We start from the raw sequence: 18,065 nt of genomic DNA, 5'->3' as shown, positions 1-18,065 counted from the left end.
AAATGCTGGAAAGGAGTCATTTTGCTGACTATGAAAAGAAGTCATTTTTCCTATTGAGTTTTTAAGGGTCCGTTACTACTCAACTTCCCTTAATATTATGTGTAGCAGCCAACCTCGTTCCAAGGGAACTTTTGCCTTTCTGATCAAAATAGGCAAAAATCTCTGGGGAATGAGGGTGATGTAATAGCTGCTATTATGCATTGCACACAGGATTGTACAAGAACTTGTGATAGCTCTCATTTTTGTCATTTTTATAAATTGAGTTAAAAAATTTGCTGTAGCAAACAAACAATATTGCACGCTTTTGTTTCTATTGGTATTTCCGTTAAAAAAAAATTTCTTCCCAAGGTTAAACCAATCAAACGTAAATTAAACGTTAAAGAAAAAAGTTTATGTGATTTAATATTCTTTGCGTGAATAGTTACAAAGAAAATGAATACCTAGAATATTGATGGTTATTTCGATGGTATAACAATTGTTTTTTATTAAAAAATGATTTCTGATAAGCTCAATTTCCTTTATCTATTTTATATGCTAAAATTGTTAAATTAAAAAATTCTTTTAATTTTAGCGTTGAATAATGCCAAGATTTTTGCTAGTTTAGCCTTGGTTGCTTCATTTGTGAAAGCTCCTTATTTGAATATCTCCTATAAACAATGGATTGGCGGAAATTACGGTGCTGGTCTCGGAAAGGAGGCCGCGAATTACACAAAAGATATTTTAAAAGCAAGTATTTTTTTGACAAAAGTAGCCAGTTGGTCGTATCAATTTTTTTTTATGTGGCGGTCAGCTGTTAGAGAGGCGGGTTGGAATTACAGGCTGGTATCGGAAAAGAGAGTGAAATAATTTCGCGGCCACAAATACGATCTCGTAGCATCGATGTTGTCAAATATCTAAAAAAAATCCAATTATACTTGCCCAAAGTACGGAATTCATGGTCGCAAACATTTTCCCTTGTTTCCCTAAGCTAGGTGAAATATAAATTCAGGTGCCCATCTCTAGAGAAGGTAGTCGCAATTACAGCAATGCCAACCCTTTAAAAAAACCTTTACTCCCCCATTTAGAAATGATTCCGTTTGAAAAGAGGAGGATTTGTAATATATTTGGAGTATAAAAAGGGGCATCTTTGTCAATTTTTTCCTAGACATGCCAGTTGATGGGATCAGGATAAAATAAAAAGCGCTCTATTGATGAATCCGATGGTTGGTTGGGTAAATAAATAAAAAAAAATTAGAAAACAACATGGTTAAAGGTTTTTGTATGATAATGCAGAAATATTTTTCGTAGTGACGGCACCTCCTAAACATTCACAGCTTCTGTTGTTTTTTTAATATCCCCACCATGGACGTTTGCCCTGATAAACAATGCACCTGCATTCGATCACCATCTCCAAATTTAACTGCCTTTTCAGTCACAGTTATGTTGCATTTCCTATACCGCAGCACGAAGAAAAAAAGATTGTGTACGCAAACTTTCATGGTTTAAATTATTTGAAAATCAGATTCATCACTGCTGCCAATGATGTTACCGATAACGCTCTTGTAAGTTCAGACGACGATGTTAACACAACTGCCTCTGTAATCTCTGTAAGCGACATCATTAACGGATTCTAGGATCCTCCAAAAAAATGAAATGGTTGTTGGGGTGAGGCTTCAGTTGGTGTATCATTTGACCAAAGTCTCAAAAAAGCCCATTCTTGACGACCTCACAGCTCTTCGAGGTAAACTTTAAGGTTTTAATCTTAGAACAATTCGAGACTAAACATGTGAAAAAATTATTTTCCTGGTTCTTTTTAGAAAAGTGCAAACATTTTTTTGGGAGGCGATTCTCCGGGATAGTGGGGGGGGGGGGAGGGGTATAGTGGCAAGTAATTATTCTGCAGGGGGATTCACAAGTACGGGTAAGATTTAACCTCAAATGGGGCACTTTAGCCTTATTTGGGGCTAAAAAAGTTCCTAAATTTGAGCAGGCGCCCTACTTTGGGTGAAACAAAACACCAAACCGATGGCTTTATAGTATGCAACCTGAGAAAAAATAAAAGCGGGCAAGTTTCTTTTTAACTTTCAATATTCTTCTAATTAGCCTTGACTTTGGTAAAAATGACATAAACAGCACCTACATATATGGCTAGCCTTGCTGGCTAGGCTAGTAGGCAACTAGCTAGCTAAGCTAAGTGTTTAAAAAACCTGTATTTTATGTTCTAGCCTAGTTAAAGCCTCCTTCCAGGATATTAAAACAAGTTTCTCAATTTCCTAGTGTTAAAAAAAATTACGCTTAATCTCTTTGTTCTAGCTAGAGTGAGCTAAAGCTCCACTTAATACCCCACTACTAGCAATTCTGAATTTGTATGTTATAAGCTCCATCTAAAAAAGCTCTTTTTCACAGACGTTTCACACAATTAGTAAAAAAAGTCAGCAAAAGTGTAGAAAACGTACAGTAATGCCTACAATACACTCAATAATTGTGCTGTGTTTTTCCTGTGTGTGCAGAAATGGAGGTAACATGTCTGCTTGGTTTGTTTACATTTTTACCTTTGGTTACATTTTTACCTTCGGTTACGGTAGTGAGACAAGGGCAGTGAAGCAGGAAGATCTTGACCGTTTAGAAAGGAATGATATGAGAATGGTTAGGTGGATGTGTAACGCCAGTCTGAGAGACAGAAAGAGTTCAGATGAGCTAAGAAGCAGGCTGAGTCTCCGTAGAATTAAAGATGTTATCCAGATGAGAAGATTGAATTGGCTGGGGCACTTGGAAAGAATGGAGGAGGATACTTGGGTAAGAAAGTGTAGAGACTTGATAGTTCCTGGGGCAAAGCCCAAAGGCAGACTGAGAAAGACTTGGCAGGAGGTTATAAGGACAGACTTGATACAGAGGAAGTTGAGTTTAGATCTAACACAGTCTAGATCAGATTGGAAGAGGGTCATTAATATACCCCGTCCAACCTATGCTAGCATGGAAAACGGATGGTAAGCCGAGAATGATGATGATCATGATGTTTCTGAGTGCACATCAGGCATTATGTAATAACTTAGATGTGCTCGCAACGGGACTGTGATTCTATGTACACAGTGTTTTTGTTGTTTACATTTTAATTCGGCAAGCGTTTTTCATCAGGGTGTCAGTAAAAACTTTCTTATATGGCTAGACCATAGATATGACTTTCAATGTTTACGTTTTTACAGGATTCTTCAGCATGCGTGAAAAAAATCATAAAAATCGACAGCCAAAAAAATGCAAACCTTATTTGAAGAATGTCAAATTATAGTTAAAAACTTTTGTACTGTGGCTACTAGCTTTTCACTGATATATGATCTAAATCTAAACTACGTGCAAGCCATATTGTAATTTCAAGAACAAAAGATGCCTCTAACGGAATATAAAGTTTGGCCAGCAACTTACCACCCGCATCATTTTGCCTGTCAATTTGTGTAAGAGGTCTGGGGTTTATAAGCAACACGTGTCACAATGAAAGTTGTCTATTGGCACCATTGATCACCACCATGGCCAGGTGAGTAAAAATACAAAGCAAAAACACCTACTAGTTAAATTGCAGTAAAATAGTCTGGCGCGGCCTAGTACTTGGACTTAAAATTTCCCAGGATGTTCTATGATATAAAGTGAAGCACTAACATTATTCTTGGCTTAACGCTTGTTTCCTGGGGTATATTAATAACCCTCTGATCCAATCTGACCAAGACTGTGATTAGATCTAAACTCAAATTCCTCTGCATCAAGTTTGTCCTTATACCTCCTGCTACGTCTTTCTTGGTCTACCTACTACCAAGCTTTGCACTTTCTTACCTAATTAATCTCCTTCATTCTTTTTAAATGTCCCAATCTCTAACGCTATGAATACCTAGCTTGCTTTTTAGCTCACCTTAACTCGTTGGTGGGTAATGACTGCAGAGAAACATTAAGCACAAAGATTTTAATCAACAGCTGTTGACTCTTATTCCTGCCCAAAAAATTATAAATTTAGAGATAGAAAAAGTAAATTAATATTGGCTGACCACAAAAAAAAAATGTTAGTAAAAATTCAGTATTATAAAAAAAGGTTGTTTTTTTGTAGCAAAGTTTGCTTTATATACTATAAACTTAGAGTTCCTTTTTTACATGTTTTTAAGTTTGCATAAGAAGTTAATAATATTTTCCATATATTGATTCTAAAGTAAAACTACTCTGAGGGGTTGTCTTCTAGAGGCTTCTGATGATACCTGTGGGTGGACGAAGGGACCGGCTAGACATAGACAGACCTTGTGGTGGAAAAATGAGGTTGACCAGTGTATAAGAGAGAAGAGGAAACTTTGGAAAGAGTGGAAGTCAGGTGGTAGTAAAAATATTTACTTAGAAGCTAAGCCTCGGGCTCGTACAGCAGTGTATAAGGCAAAATCAGAAGCAGAGAGAAACAGATTTGCAGATGTGTTAAGAAGGGAAGACCAGCGCAATGAGGTATTCAAGATAGCAAAGCAAATGAAGAAGACTAATCAAGATATTGTAGGTGAGAAGTGTATACGTAATGATGAAGGTGTTTTGGCTAGCACAGAGGGGGAGAAAAGGGTAGCTTAGAAGAATCATTATCAGAGGTTGCTTAACACTGAGTTTGATTGGGACGAGGATAATTTGTCCGATGATGATGTCGTAGAAGGGCCAGCCATGCAGATCAAAACAGAATGGGTAGTGGAGGCTATTAGGAAAATGAAGATTGGCAAGGCTGCAGGAGTATCAGGTATTGTTGCAGAGATGGTAAAAGCATCTGGATATATTGGAGTTGAGCTTATTACAAGTCTCGCTAACCAGATTATAAAGGATGGTGCTATTCCGAGTGAGTGGCAGTCGAGTGTAATAGTGAATTGTTTCAAGGGCAAGGGTGATGCATTAGAAAGGGGTAACTATAGAGGTTTGAAGTTGGTTGATCAAGTAATGAAAGTTATTGAAAGAGTGATTGATAAGTTACTTAGAGAAAGAATTGATATAGATAAGATGCAATTTGGTTTTGTTCCAGGGCGTGGCACTACAGATGCAATATTTTTACTCAGACAGCTTCAGGAAAAGTATTTAGGAAAGAGAACGAATCTCTATTTTGCCTTTGTAGATTTAGAGAAAGCTTTTGATAGAGTGCCACGTAAAGTTATTTGGTGGGCTATGAGAAAATTAGGTGTGGATGAGTGGCTAGTTACGATGGTTCAGTCTATGTACAGCAATGCTAGAAGTCGTGTCAGGATTAACGATTCACTTAGTGATGAATTTAGTGTAAATGTTGGTGTACATCAGGGTTCTGTACTTAGTCCTTTGTTGTTTATTCTAGTCTTAGAAGCGCTGTCGATGGAGTTCAGAACAGGTTGCCCATGGGAGTTATTGTATGCAGATGATTTGGTTCTCATAGCAGAGTCGATGGAAGAATTAGTTGAAAAGTTTGAGAAGTGGAAGAAAGGACTAGAAGAGAAAGGGCTGAAGGTAAACACAGCAAAGTCTAAAGTCATGATAAGTAGCATTGCAGCCAAGTGTGACCTTGTAGTTGGAAAGTGGCCTTGTGGAGTTTGCAGGAAAGGGGTTGGTAGTAACTCAATTTTTTGTCAGACTTGCAAGCATTGGGTACATAAGAAGTGCAGTAGTATTAGTGGAAGGTTAAGAGCTGGCATACAGTTTGTATGCAAGCGTTGCAAAGGTGAGATTATAGAGAATGAAGTATTTCCAGCTTTAATGATGTACAACAGTGGCTCGTTAGAGATAGTTAAGAACTTCTGTTACTTAGGTGATATGTTGGGCAGTGAAGGGGGTGTTGGAAGAAGTGTTACTTGCAGGATAGGTTCTGCTTAAAAAAAGTTTAGAGAGTTACTTCCTTTATTGACTAGCAGAGTCCTGTCAATTGAGGTAAAAGGTAGGTTGTATGAGGCCTGTTTAAGAAGTGTTATGTTGTACGGTAGTGAGACATGGGCAGTGAAGCAGGAAGATCTTGACCGTTTAGAAAGGAATGATATGAGAATGGTTAGGTGGATGTGTAATGCCAGTCTGAGAGACAGAAAGAGTTCAGATGAGCTAAGAAGCAGGCTAAGTCTCCGTAGAATTAAAGATGTTATCCAGATAAGAAGATTGAATTGGCTGGGCACTTGGAAAGAATGGAGGAGGATAATTGGGTAAGAAAGTGTAGAGACTTGATAGTTCCTGGGGCAAAGCCCAGAGGCAGACCGAGAAAGACTTGGCAGGAGGTTATAAGGACAGACTTGATAGAGAGGAAGTTGAGTTTAGATCTAACACAGTCTAGATCAGATTGGAAGAGGGTCATTAATATACCCCGTCCAACCCATGCTAGCATGAAAAACAGACGTTAAGCCGAGAATGATGATGATGATGATGATGATGATGATTCTAAAGTAAAACAAATACTTTACATACTTTTAATATTTTATTTAATTTATTTTGTTAAAATTAATGAAAACAAAAAACTCTTGCAGTTTAACAATGCACACATAATAATAGCTCAGGGACTAAAAGAATATTGTAAAGGATAGATGCAGGTAAATGTTTTTAGAGAATTTTTCTTGAATTTTCAAAATTCTGTAATTTTCATGAATATCTTTCAGGTGTACGGGTCCTTACTACTGACTAGAAATGCCTTGTTTAGTATAGATTACAACAGGTTGAAAGTTAAGACAGTGATTGTAAAGTTTGTGTGTGTGTCCGTCTGTAACAGGCAAAGTGAATGTGTTCATTTTCCTTTGATGTAGCCAAAAAAGTTATGTCTTAAATGTAAATGGACAAATTCACTGTCGCAACGCCAATAACACTAATTTAACGTCAATATCTTAATTTAAATTAATGAATTCCTTGTAATGCACATGTAACTTTGAGGCTAAAAAACTTGGAAAAGAGGTAGTGACGTCAGTGATTTTTCACCATGTGAGTAACTATTGACATTCTGAGACCAAATTGGGTAATAGTCTTGAACCTATGTCCCTGAATCTGTTTCGAAATGGACAGGTTGATGACGTCATCAAAAAACCCTTAAACTATAATATCTCTGTAACTGTTCGGCAAAAGTACACAATCCTATACATTTCCTTGATCAGCGTTTCAAGTTCTATACGGTGAAGGTAATAGGTATGCACATTTCTGAAAAAAAATTGGTACATTAGTGGGTCATTGCTGACGTCAACATAATTTTTAAACTTTTATATCTCATGAAAAAAGTGCTCGATCCTATACACTATTTTCAGCAGCTTTGCGAGCTGCACACAATTTAGGTAGGTGAAAAAATCTTTGCGCAGCATTGTTGACATCATCAAAATTCAAGTTTGATTCTCTTTTCCTATGCACTCCTGCTTAAGTGGATTCTGCCACGGGCCTTATCTAATAGTATTGAAATAATTTTGTTGTGAACACTGATTATTATAGTTACCCAAAACCTAAAAAAAGTAAAAATATTATGCAGAAAATTAAAGATCGTTTTGTCCTGAATAACACTTTACAAATACAGCATATCATGCACCCATGACTGATTAGGTAGATATTGTTTCAAATTTGTGAAAATTTGATGCAAATTATGAAGAAAACAGCTTTTTCTGTTCTTCCTCTTGTAACATTGGCATCCATGCTTGTTTTTGCAAAATTTACAGGTCAATGAAAACAATATTTTTCTGGGAATGTGAGGCACTGGTAGAAGAAAAATTACAATTTTTATCAAATGGAAAACAACAGCACAAAAATTGGCTAATTCAATAACTCCTCTGTAAATGAATGAGCCCAACAAATTTAAATTTTTACTTGACTTTCGGATTGTTAAAAATTTTAGTGTAAAGTCACACCTCTTGCTCTTTTTTAATCTTTTGACATTGGTGAGAGAGCAAGCTACTCAAAGAACATAAAATCCTGCTTGGCTAAATATTATACATAGAAAGTGTAATAATGTATGCAAAATGTTCTTTTGTGAGTTATAGACAAGGATTCTCATTATTATTCTATAATTCTGTTTGTATTTTAGATTCTAAAGATAAATAGTGTTATTATTATTTTACTCTTTCCCTTTTGCTGGTGAAAATTCATCTGCTCCATTTATTATTGATTGAAAATTTTTCTTTTTTAAAAAGGTTATGACATGTGCTTCTAGTATTGCATGTTAAATATTGATAAATGTAAGACTTTGAAGTTTTATTTTTTATTTTAATTGATAATGGTTCCTTTACAGCAGATGGTGAAGCTACACATTCATATATATGTCCATATGCTATCATGGATTTTTCTTAATATTGAGTATATAAGTGATTTTTGTCAATTTTTACATGAAAAGACAAAATAAAATGCTATCATATGCATCTTTAAAATCTCTATTCCTTGATGTTTGTGTATTAAATTGCCTTCCCAGGTAATAAAATGTTTTTATGTATTTGCTTTGTCCCACTAATTTTTGTGACATGCATAAGTTAGTGATTAAATGATATAAATATTATCATGTCAAGAACAAGCAAGTTTATTATTTTAGTTTGTGATTAAGATTGTTATCTTTTATTTACAATGGAGAATGCTGCACACACTTTGAATTATTATTTTTAAAAAACTATGTTGTACATACATGTAACAAGATGTGCACTTCTTTTGTTAAAATATCAAGCTGATGGAATTTAAACTTATAACCTTGTGTGGTGGTTTTAACTGAATAAGATATTCAAGTCTTATACTTTTATATGATATTTTAATAGTAAATTAATGTGGATGGCATAAGTTGAACCCTCTAACATGTGAAAAGATGAATGTTGGGAATGGAACTACAACCAGTATGGCTAATCCAATCCAAACAACAGTCTTCACAACAACTGAATCACCCCATGTTTTTGCATCTAGTGAGGTTTGTGTGCACATAACTAGTATATATACACATTTTCGCAGGATAATTTTAGTGAATATTGTGACTAAGATTATAAAATTTAATGCAGCAAAAATGTTGCAATCGACAAACGTTTCTGATAATATTTTTTTTCTGATATTATTTTTTGCATATTTTTACCAAGCAGTGGGAATTTAACTACATACTTACGGTAAAGTACTTACTTTGGGAACACAAACTTTCATGAGGCGAAAAAAAATTATCAAATTTGTAAATTTTCTTTTTTAAATAAATAAAAATATGTTAGTGTGTGAGGCATAAGCCCTTGTGAATACAGAAATATAAAAATCTTAGTTTGCTAGTGGAAAAGTTTTTACTGAGTATTATTCATATAAAAACTCAAATGTACACTTATTAAGGTCAAAGTTGATGTATTGTATAAAAATAAATTTCCTTGCATTTTATTATTTTAAAAACACAATAAAATTTTACAAAGCTTTTCATAACAACAACAGGGGTGTTATTGCATATGTATTTCTAAAATAATAATTTAGTTCTACTTTTTTAACTTTAAGTTCTTGTATTCGTTTTAAAGATAATGCTATCTTTAAGAAACTTTAAATTTTTAGGCATAAACAATTGCAAATGAAAAAAAAGAAGAATAAATTTTTGCAAATAAAGTCTTTCAAAATTCCAAAAGCATAAAACTTTACAAAAACATCCGAAATGCGAGACACCTACGAAGGTTTTTTGTGCTTTTAGTATAATTTATAGGTATATAAAATTTTTAGATCTGAAAAGATTTTCTTAACATCGGTTGGTTTATGGTTAAAAAAAAATTATGTTATAGCCTAAAAACCTTTAAGCAAAATTTAATTACAAGTTCCTACTAAAATCGTAATTAAATTTTGACATTCCAAAAGTTACAAATACAATTTTTGCAATGTTATGTGCTCATACATTTAGCGATTGTTGCTGGGTGTGGTACTTGCAGTGACTGGAAACCTACTTATTAGTGTTGCAATGAATATTCAAGTAAGACAAGTTATTTCTTTACACTTAATTGGGTTTTTACATTGTAGTTTGAACCTTTAGATCTGTCATTATTTCATGTAGTTTCTTATTTATGATGAAGTTCAACGTGCAGCTTAAAAAATAATTTTTAAGGAACAAAAATTATATAAAGTGTTTTATATATAAAGATAACCTGTTGTCTTTATACTAATAGTAAAAAATGCTAAGTATACAGAAAACGTTTCTATTTAACAGTATACAGATCTATGTTGACACACAGTACGTCCTGTATTTTAGAAATACTCTCATAATCAACTAATAGAAAGTGGTGGCTCTTATGTAAAAAGTCTTACTTGGTGGTAAGTTTGTACTATGACACATCGATTAATAAACACCTAAATCTTTTTTAAATGTTTAACCATTTAGAAGATTCTTATTAAAAAAGGGGTGGGAAATTTAAGGTTGTGTTTATGCGAGTCTCTTTCATCATTTTATTTTGGCTATTTTGGCTTTCCATATTTTATACTTAATTGAAGAAGGGAAGCGGGCTTTATTCTTTGTATAATATAATGGTAGCATGTACAAAACTGAGGTTATTTATTAAGAAGGATAAGAATAATATGCATTGATTTCTTTGTAGGGGTGGCTTAATATTGATGATTTTGGGTGAAGTAGGAAATTTTTCAGCCTACGGTTTTGCACCAGCATCTCTAGTTGCACCTCTTGGTACAACCACTGTTATAGGTAATGAGTCGTTGGTATTCGCCATATCTGAGTTTAAAAGAAAGAAACAATATTTATAATACTTGTATTAAACTTGTATTTGTTTTATTTTTAGCTAATGCTATTATTGCATTTGTATTTTTAAAAGAACAAGTCCGCCATCGTGATGTATTAGGTGAATATTTCATATTAATTTTTTTTATTTAAAATTTGGTTTTTACAACTTTATGTGCTTTACCAAATACGTTATTTGTTTTCAATTCAGGTGTGGCATTAGCTATCATTGGTGCATTCCTGTTAGTTAATTTCTCAACAAAGGTATTTGTGCTTGTTACTTTAAACTTTCTGGCATTTTTTAAAATGTAAATAAGCTGTATAATTACTCTTTTCTGTACAAAAGTATGTTTTTTTTTAGAGTGATACAATGTTAACATCAAATGAAATTATTAAAAACCTCAAACAATGGCCGTTCCTAGTGTATTTAGTAAGTTGTGTTTTTATATTATGTTTAAATAGACTTCTTTTTTTGTGTGTGTTTAGTATGAATTTACCATTTTTTTTGTTTTTCTAGATCATAGAGGTTGGAGTATTTGTGTTGGTATTGTATTTACATCATACTTATGATTTTGCAAAAGTAGTGACAATCTTGTTACAAGTAGCAATATTAGGTATGATTTAGTTTCTGAAAACATCAAAGTAGTCATTTTTTAAAAAAAATTTAACTGAGGGATTGGTTATAGAAAAAGCAAAAAAGAAAGTCTGAATAAGTTCATTTTTATTTAAATTACGTTAGCCAGATCATAAGTAAAACTTTTTGTAGTTTCTAATATTTCGACTATAGTTCAAGTCATCATCAGAGAATAAAATATTTTACAACAAGGGGTCGTTATTTATATAACATTAAAATACTTTATTTTTTTTTGTTAAAATTGCCATATGGCTCAGAATTTTGGGATTGGTTATGATAGAAAAATAAAAGACTCCACAAAAAGCTTTGCATGCTCTTATAACATTGCCTGCCAATTTTCGGGTTAAAAGCCTGCATTTCTGGGCATAATTATTTTTAAACGGTTGTTTTAACCAATTCTCAAAATAGCCTAACAATAGCCTAATACCTTAATCACTTAGCCAATGCTCTGCGTCCAGCATGTTGCAAAATATTTTGCTTTGAAGATGTAAGGGCCAGGTAAAAGACGTTAAAAATTCGTGGTCATACGTTCTGCTATGTATCTGCATGATGAAATAATCCATGCCACGGTTTGTGAAGATCCAAAACATCAGCAAAATGAATTGTGGTTTAAGGTTTTAAATCTAACCAAATAACTTAGGTTATAAGTCTGTTGCGAACGTTGACAAATTCCAAGATGAATTCTATAAAAACAGTGTGTATAATTACTTGTGGGATTAAGATTTTAAATTTGGTCGTTTTTTTAATATATAATATCTGAAATTGTAGTAATGTGTTTTACTAAGCAGAAAACTTCGTACCATCTGTCCGAGTAGTGGTTGAAATAGTGTTTTGGATAGAGTGATAAATTTCTTTAGTATAGGGAGTACATGGAATTGGTTTTATGTTCTCTTCTGTAAAATACTACAAAGAAAACTAACCAGCTTGTAAAACATCCTGAAAACTATAGACATTCATGAATGGGAAAATGCTAACGAAAATTTGTTTAGTTACAGGTGCTGCCTCTTCGTCTATTTTTCTGAACTATAAGTTACATAGCTTGCAAATGTATATTGTCGCGATTGGCAAAACTCTTAAAAAAGTGGAACAGGATTCAGGATGAAGCCAATTTTCCTGGTTGTAATACAAAAAGAGTAATACATTTTGCACGACATGAGCCTACAATATAGTTTACCCACTGTCAATATCATATGTAGCATGCAAATGTTAAAACATTTGTTTAGGTTCTCTGACTGTGATCTCAGCGAAAGCCGTTTCTTCAATGCTGACTCTCTCATTCAGAGGTTTAAACCAGATGACTCATCCAATATTTTATGTTATGTTGCTTGTTATGATCGCTACTGCGGTTGGTCAAGTTAAGTAAGTTGGGTAAACCAGTTTGTCATTTCATAGTGGAATCATCCGTGTTCTTTATACCAAAGAGTGGATGAACAGGAAATCTTATAGGGCGAGTTCTGACAAAAAAAAGTTTCTTAAATATATGTTTTCACAAACTTAATTCATGATGAGTGTTATACCTCTTTCTGTATGTCAGTATCATTACGTCATCTTCTTTTATGGCAGTGACATTTTTTAGGTTTTTAAATCAAGCTATGGCTTTGTATGATACAACAGTTGTGGTACCAACAAACTTTGTTTTCTTCACAATGTCAGCCATCTTAAGTGGTGAGTATACGAAGAGTTACAGTTTAAAGAAATAAGATCTGTTTGACCTTGAAAACCCTAGTTCACCCTAAAAATGTTCAAATTTGAATATTTCTGTCTAGTTGACAATGTGTTTCTTAAACAACCTGTTATGCTACAAGCTGTTTTTTAACACTATATTTGGCAATGTTAAACTTTTTACATTTACAGTAATTGTGTCTAGATCTTTTTTTTGTGTCATATGCTTACAATCTTAAAAAAGACAGCAGACGTTAATTTTCTCCCCTTTTGCATTTTTTGGACAAATTCGCACAATTAAGATATCGTTCGCGAAAATTAATTGCCATGAAAATCACTAGTTATTGAAATTTATACTCAGGATGAAAGAACATTTTTATTCATAAAGGATTGCTGTCGTCAAAATCACAACAACGAAATCTAAAAATGTGTGTCTTTATGAATATATAAACGTTTTCTTCTATTAAAACATTTTTGCGTTATTCGTGAAAATTAGTGGAATCTCTCTAAAGCGGACATGGTCTAAAGGAGACACCTCTACATAACGGACACTGTTCCTTGAAACGGACTGATTTCAGGTGAAGCTCTCACAAGAAAATCTCTATAAGACGGACAGTTATAAGGCTGACACTTTATGAAACGGACATTTTTTTCGCACCAAATAACATTTTTCCTTGAAAAAGCTCTGTGTAAAGCGGACACATGAAAAAGGAACCACTTGTTAAATTTGGACTTTCATCTTTATTTCGTACATTTTTTAACTTTTTTTATTTACAATCTCTAAAATCTTTTTAATTTTTTTTTTCGACACCAACAAACTCGTATAGAACTGAAATTTCCAGACCATAACCAGCCCCTCTGCTTATACGTTTCTTTGTGACTCGACATGTTATTTTGCAATTGGGATTTTTTGTAAATCGGTTGAAGATTTTGCTGACATTTTTAGTCATTTTTTCGGCAAAATTTTGCTTTGATTTGATTTGATGACATCATCTTAAATATCTGTGCCCAAAAATAGGCTTAAACAGTTGAACATATAAACTTTGAGAAAAAACGGTTGCAAACATCTTAAATCTTTAAAATTACTTGATAAACATAAAAAAGCTACTGTATGACTTTGGAACTGCTGATAATGGTTTTTAAAAAGGAATTTTTTTTTGACACCTGTCACTATGACACATGCGTGACGTCGTACTAAAAACCTTTTGACTATTTTGAACTTAGTTAATATGCGGCTTTTTAAACCCCCCCCCCCCTTCCTGAGCTCAATATGGTTAAGGTAGCAAACACAGAGAAACGAAAATATTTACCAAAAATCTTTAGTTGTCCAAAAACGTAAATTTATTTTCATGTTTTTTTGTTGTTGTTGTTGTTGTTTGTTTGTTTTCCAAGTAACTAGCTTTCCGTAGAGACTAATTGTACTTGTTAATGATTTTTAGGTATTGTTTTCTATCAAGAATTTTATGGCATGGTATTTTTAGAAATCTTTATGTTCTTATTTGGGTAAGTAAAAAACGCCCACTTTTCTAAGGGAAAATCTGATATTCCAACCTAAAACTTTTAAATTTCTGTTATTTCTTAAATTTTATAAGGCGAATAAGGAGCCTGTTGCAATGATTTATTTAATGATGTCACATTTGGTTTGAAACCAAAACGTCCTATGAATAGACTCAAGTTTAGTAGACTTGACGTCACCAGTATAACCACTAAAACAGTATTTCCTTACTTTTTATATGAAACAAAAATTACACACTAACGGTAAAACCACAAATTTCTATATCTGTTCCAAAAAAATGGAATTCAGAGGAGGTGTATAAATTTAGATTTTTTTGTCATTTTTTGTATTTCTTTTATTTCTTTATTTAGAGCTGTCTTATCTTTCGGTGGTGTTTACATGATCACTGGAGGGAGAAAAGAAAAGGACCCTCAAGCCACAAGCGAAGAATCTCAGGAACTCCTGCCTAGTATGGTTTACTTGTGCTTTTACTATTTTTAAAAGTAGTTTAAATCTCTTCCCAGTAACAACATTTTGTTTCTTGTTTTATTTAATCGTATCAGCTTTTACTCTTTAGTTGTTTACAAACAGACTGTATTTCTATGTTCTTATCAAATAACACATTTTTTTCTTTTAACCTTTCTGTGGTAGGATTTCCGACAGTAACTGAAAGTGTTCTACGCATACAACCTGAAGACGTTATGACAACTAGAATCTTCACTGATTCTGACGATCACATAAACATGCCGTTACACGTAACCTAGCGCAATAGTACATCAGTTAGTTAGTTCCTGTGGTTGCCCCCTCATTTTCTTTTCTTACGTCTTTTTTCTTTATCTGTTTGTATTATATTTTTTTTTTGCAATTTCTTTTTTATTTTGTTGACATATGCTTCGATTTGTGTATTTATTTATAGTTAATTCTAATTTTCCAAATTTCCTAATTTTTTAAGATTGAATAAAAATTATATGTATCTGTTTATTTCCATACACTGTAGACGGTGTCAACATTATGTCTAGCTCAAAGAAATTCTTTTCTTTTTGTAGCTTGCAGCAGCTTATATTCTTGTATTTTTTCCATACATTTCTTGTTTATATTTTATTGTATATTGTATTTATATCTGCGCACACTCTTTTTTATTTTTTTTGTATCTCTATTATAATTTGTTTGTTTGTTTGTTTTTTAAAGAACGATCACTTTAAAAGATTATTTATTTACTAATTATATTCACAAATATTTGTAAATATTTGTAGCCGTTTTTCAGTTTTAAGAAATTAAGAAGTTAGGAATTTTAGTTTTCTTTTTTGTCAGACAGTAAAATTTGTAATGAAAATTCGCAACACGTTCACAGCAGTTTATAAATATCTAACTATATTTTCAACTTTACAGATTAAGCCACTAGTTAACCTTTTAGTAGTTGTGAAGGAATGAACATGAAATTTAAAAAAGGTGCAAAAAACAACAACAATAATAGATCTTTTATGTGTCATTCAAAACAACAACACGAGGCCTAAACATTTTTTAAGTCAACAAAAAGAGGTTAAAAATTCTGCTTTTTAAAATTTCTTCGTCAGTTTTTTGTTTCGTAACAGACAAACAAAAAGACAGACGACGGCTATTATTATAGAGAAGTTTTAGATAAAATTGAAGTATTGAAAAAAATTATAGAAAAAATAAAAAGAGATAAAAAGACAAATTAAAGTTAGGAATGTTCCAAAGTTTTGAGATGAAAACCTAAACAGTAGTAGCATTTTAAAAATACCATTTTAGTTTTAACATATACAACACCACTGCTAGGACACGACACTACACATGCATGGTAAAATTGACACCTCGAGATTAGTCTTCTCTGTTCGGAATATTCCTTGCAGAGTAAATTTTGGTGGACCCGCTAGCTACTGTCAAGCTTCATCTTGTTTCCTCTATGCGAAATATTTCTCTTACGTATAAACCCTCGACACATTGTAGTCAAGCACGGAAGTTTGTGTGGAACTACGTAACGACTATTACTCGTTTAACTTTAGGTACTGTATCAAATGCCGATGATTCACAATGAATAATAGCTGATTGAGAAATGAAAGCAAAACTACTGTAAATATTTTAACTTGTAAAAAATGAACATCTATGTAAATATAATATTAGTAACACACATATAAATAATATATATCAAATTAATAAAAGAAGATTTTTGTCTATTGACACTTCTAAAGCTTGGTTTCCATCTGCCGTTAATTTGCGGGGAACAGGAGCGCTAATTGGAGTTAATTTTGTAATGGGAACGTCTTTATATAATTAGCGCACCTGTTTTAACTTTTTGATATTTTAACGCGAAAAAGACGACGGACAAAAGAGTTTATCAATAAAACATATATTTGCATTTCAAAGATGGTAAAATTTTACATATTGCTCCAACCTCGTCCCCCAAGGGCATCTTGTATCTTTTCTGACCCCGGGACGGCGATACGAACATGGCCCTGGAGGAGGCTGGTCCGATATGAAACCTGATTGGCGCGGATATGTCAAATAGTTACTGCGTCATACAAAACATTTTGGCAAAGCGGCGTGTCTGTGACCAACAGGACGAAGCTGTTCGTATTTAAATGGCGGAGGAGGTGTATCAGCAGTATCAAGTTTTTTTTAAAGTGAAAAATTTTAATAAAAAGCATTACTAAGCAATGAGAGTATAAAATAAGACATCATAAAGTAATACTGCTTACATGACAATATTTCAATAGCTGGTAATGTTTAATAAAGCTAGAAAAGTAGCTAGCTAGCACACTATACCTAGCAAACTATCAAAATAAGAACAAAAGAAAGAAACTCAACTTGTTTCCAAGTGGCCAGGTTTCATTTACAGCTTTTTGCAAAGAATGACGTTGCATAAAATTGCCACCCATGTCCTTTATAGACAAAATAATTTTGCACAAAATATCGAAAATGTTTTTTTTTTACAAAATATATATACATTACGTTTTAAATTATATCAGGTTGTTATTAGTGGGCATGTTTTATTACCTTATATGCTTTGGTTACTATAAAAGATATAAAAAGCCAGTAGGTTAACCGTCGGAGCCATTTTATCATTGAATGCACATTTACCCGGCCTAATTCAAGAAAATTTAAAGTGCAATAGCTTCAGTAAAAAAATAAAGTTATTGACTTGAAACTTGTTAAGGAGTACTTTTAAACCAATCTGATAAAATATAATTTTACACGGGGCATAAAAAATTTACAAAGCCATTTTGAGGAAGAGAAAAAGGTAGGAAGATTTTCTTAAACTGATTCTTGCTAGGCCTTTTTTAACACGCTATGAAGAAATTTCAGAAAATCAAACTCAATCAAATTTGATTGAGCACTCAATCAGGCATATGGTTAAATCCAGGATGTACTGAAGATGGTGGTAGATATTTAACAGCTCACTGTAATATATTATCTCAAGAGTTTTAATACTAATTACAAAGCAGTGAACATAAAAAAATAACAAAAAAAGTCTAAACCAAGTATATAGTTTATATAGCGTCCCATAACTTCAGTAAAAATTAAAATGTTGACTTGAGATGTATGGTATGGTTTTAGATTGATTTGATGAAATTGAGCCAAATTGAGACAAAAAATAGTTCTATTTTCATCATACTTTCTGAGTTTCAGAATTTAGCCCTTTTCAG

At 32.9% G+C, this 18,065-nt stretch overlaps 2 protein-coding genes across 4 annotated transcripts in view; both read left to right on the top strand.

The window, feature by feature from the left end:
• The first annotated feature begins 1,981 nt into the window (after positions 1–1,981).
• LOC130655947 (NIPA-like protein 2) lies at positions 1,982–16,583 on the top strand. 3 transcript variants are annotated; one of them, XM_057458770.1, is made up of 14 exons: positions 1,982–2,044; positions 8,694–8,839; positions 9,785–9,853; positions 10,130–10,191; positions 10,473–10,576; positions 10,671–10,730; positions 10,821–10,873; positions 10,971–11,039; positions 11,127–11,223; positions 12,467–12,602; positions 12,820–12,908; positions 14,345–14,408; positions 14,772–14,869; positions 15,052–15,689. In XM_057458770.1, exons 2-14 carry the CDS (start codon positions 8,741–8,743, stop codon positions 15,162–15,164), a joined length of 1,113 nt encoding a protein of 370 aa, XP_057314753.1. In that variant the 5' UTR covers positions 1,982–2,044; positions 8,694–8,740; the 3' UTR covers positions 15,165–15,689. The 3 variants fall into 3 exon arrangements, with proteins under 3 accessions (XP_057314753.1, XP_057314754.1, XP_057314752.1); XM_057458771.1 differs by lacking the exons at positions 1,982–2,044; positions 15,052–15,689 and adding exons at positions 8,226–8,359; positions 16,425–16,583; XM_057458769.1 differs by lacking the exon at positions 1,982–2,044 and adding an exon at positions 8,230–8,359.
• The window catches only part of LOC130655953 (proteasome maturation protein-like), a 31,437-nt gene continuing 23,980 nt past the window's right edge, over positions 10,609–18,065 (top strand). The window contains exon 1 of the mRNA XM_057458777.1: positions 10,609–10,613. The gene's annotated coding sequence lies outside the window, so the exon portion shown is untranslated. The remainder of the gene's footprint in view (positions 10,614–18,065) is intronic.

Source organism: Hydractinia symbiolongicarpus, chromosome 8 (genome assembly GCF_029227915.1).
Source record: "Hydractinia symbiolongicarpus strain clone_291-10 chromosome 8, HSymV2.1, whole genome shotgun sequence".
NCBI lineage: Eukaryota > Metazoa > Cnidaria > Hydrozoa > Anthoathecata > Hydractiniidae > Hydractinia > Hydractinia symbiolongicarpus.
The sequence above is the reverse complement of the archived record's forward strand: the minus strand, read 5'-3'. Positions and strand labels throughout refer to the sequence as shown.

What these genes read in the sequence shown, in the direction of transcription:
- LOC130655947 (XM_057458770.1), top strand. Translation starts at nt 8,741, where the DNA reads ATGAATGTTGGGAATGGAACTACAACCAGTATGGCTAATCCAATCCAA. An exon ending in GTTACAAGTAGCAATATTAG is followed by an intron (nt 11,224 to 12,466) that starts GTATGATTTAGT and finishes ACATTTGTTTAG; the next exon opens with GTTCTCTGACTGTGATCTCA. An exon ending in ATCTTTATGTTCTTATTTGG is followed by an intron (nt 14,409 to 14,771) that starts GTAAGTAAAAAA and finishes TTCTTTATTTAG; the next exon opens with AGCTGTCTTATCTTTCGGTG.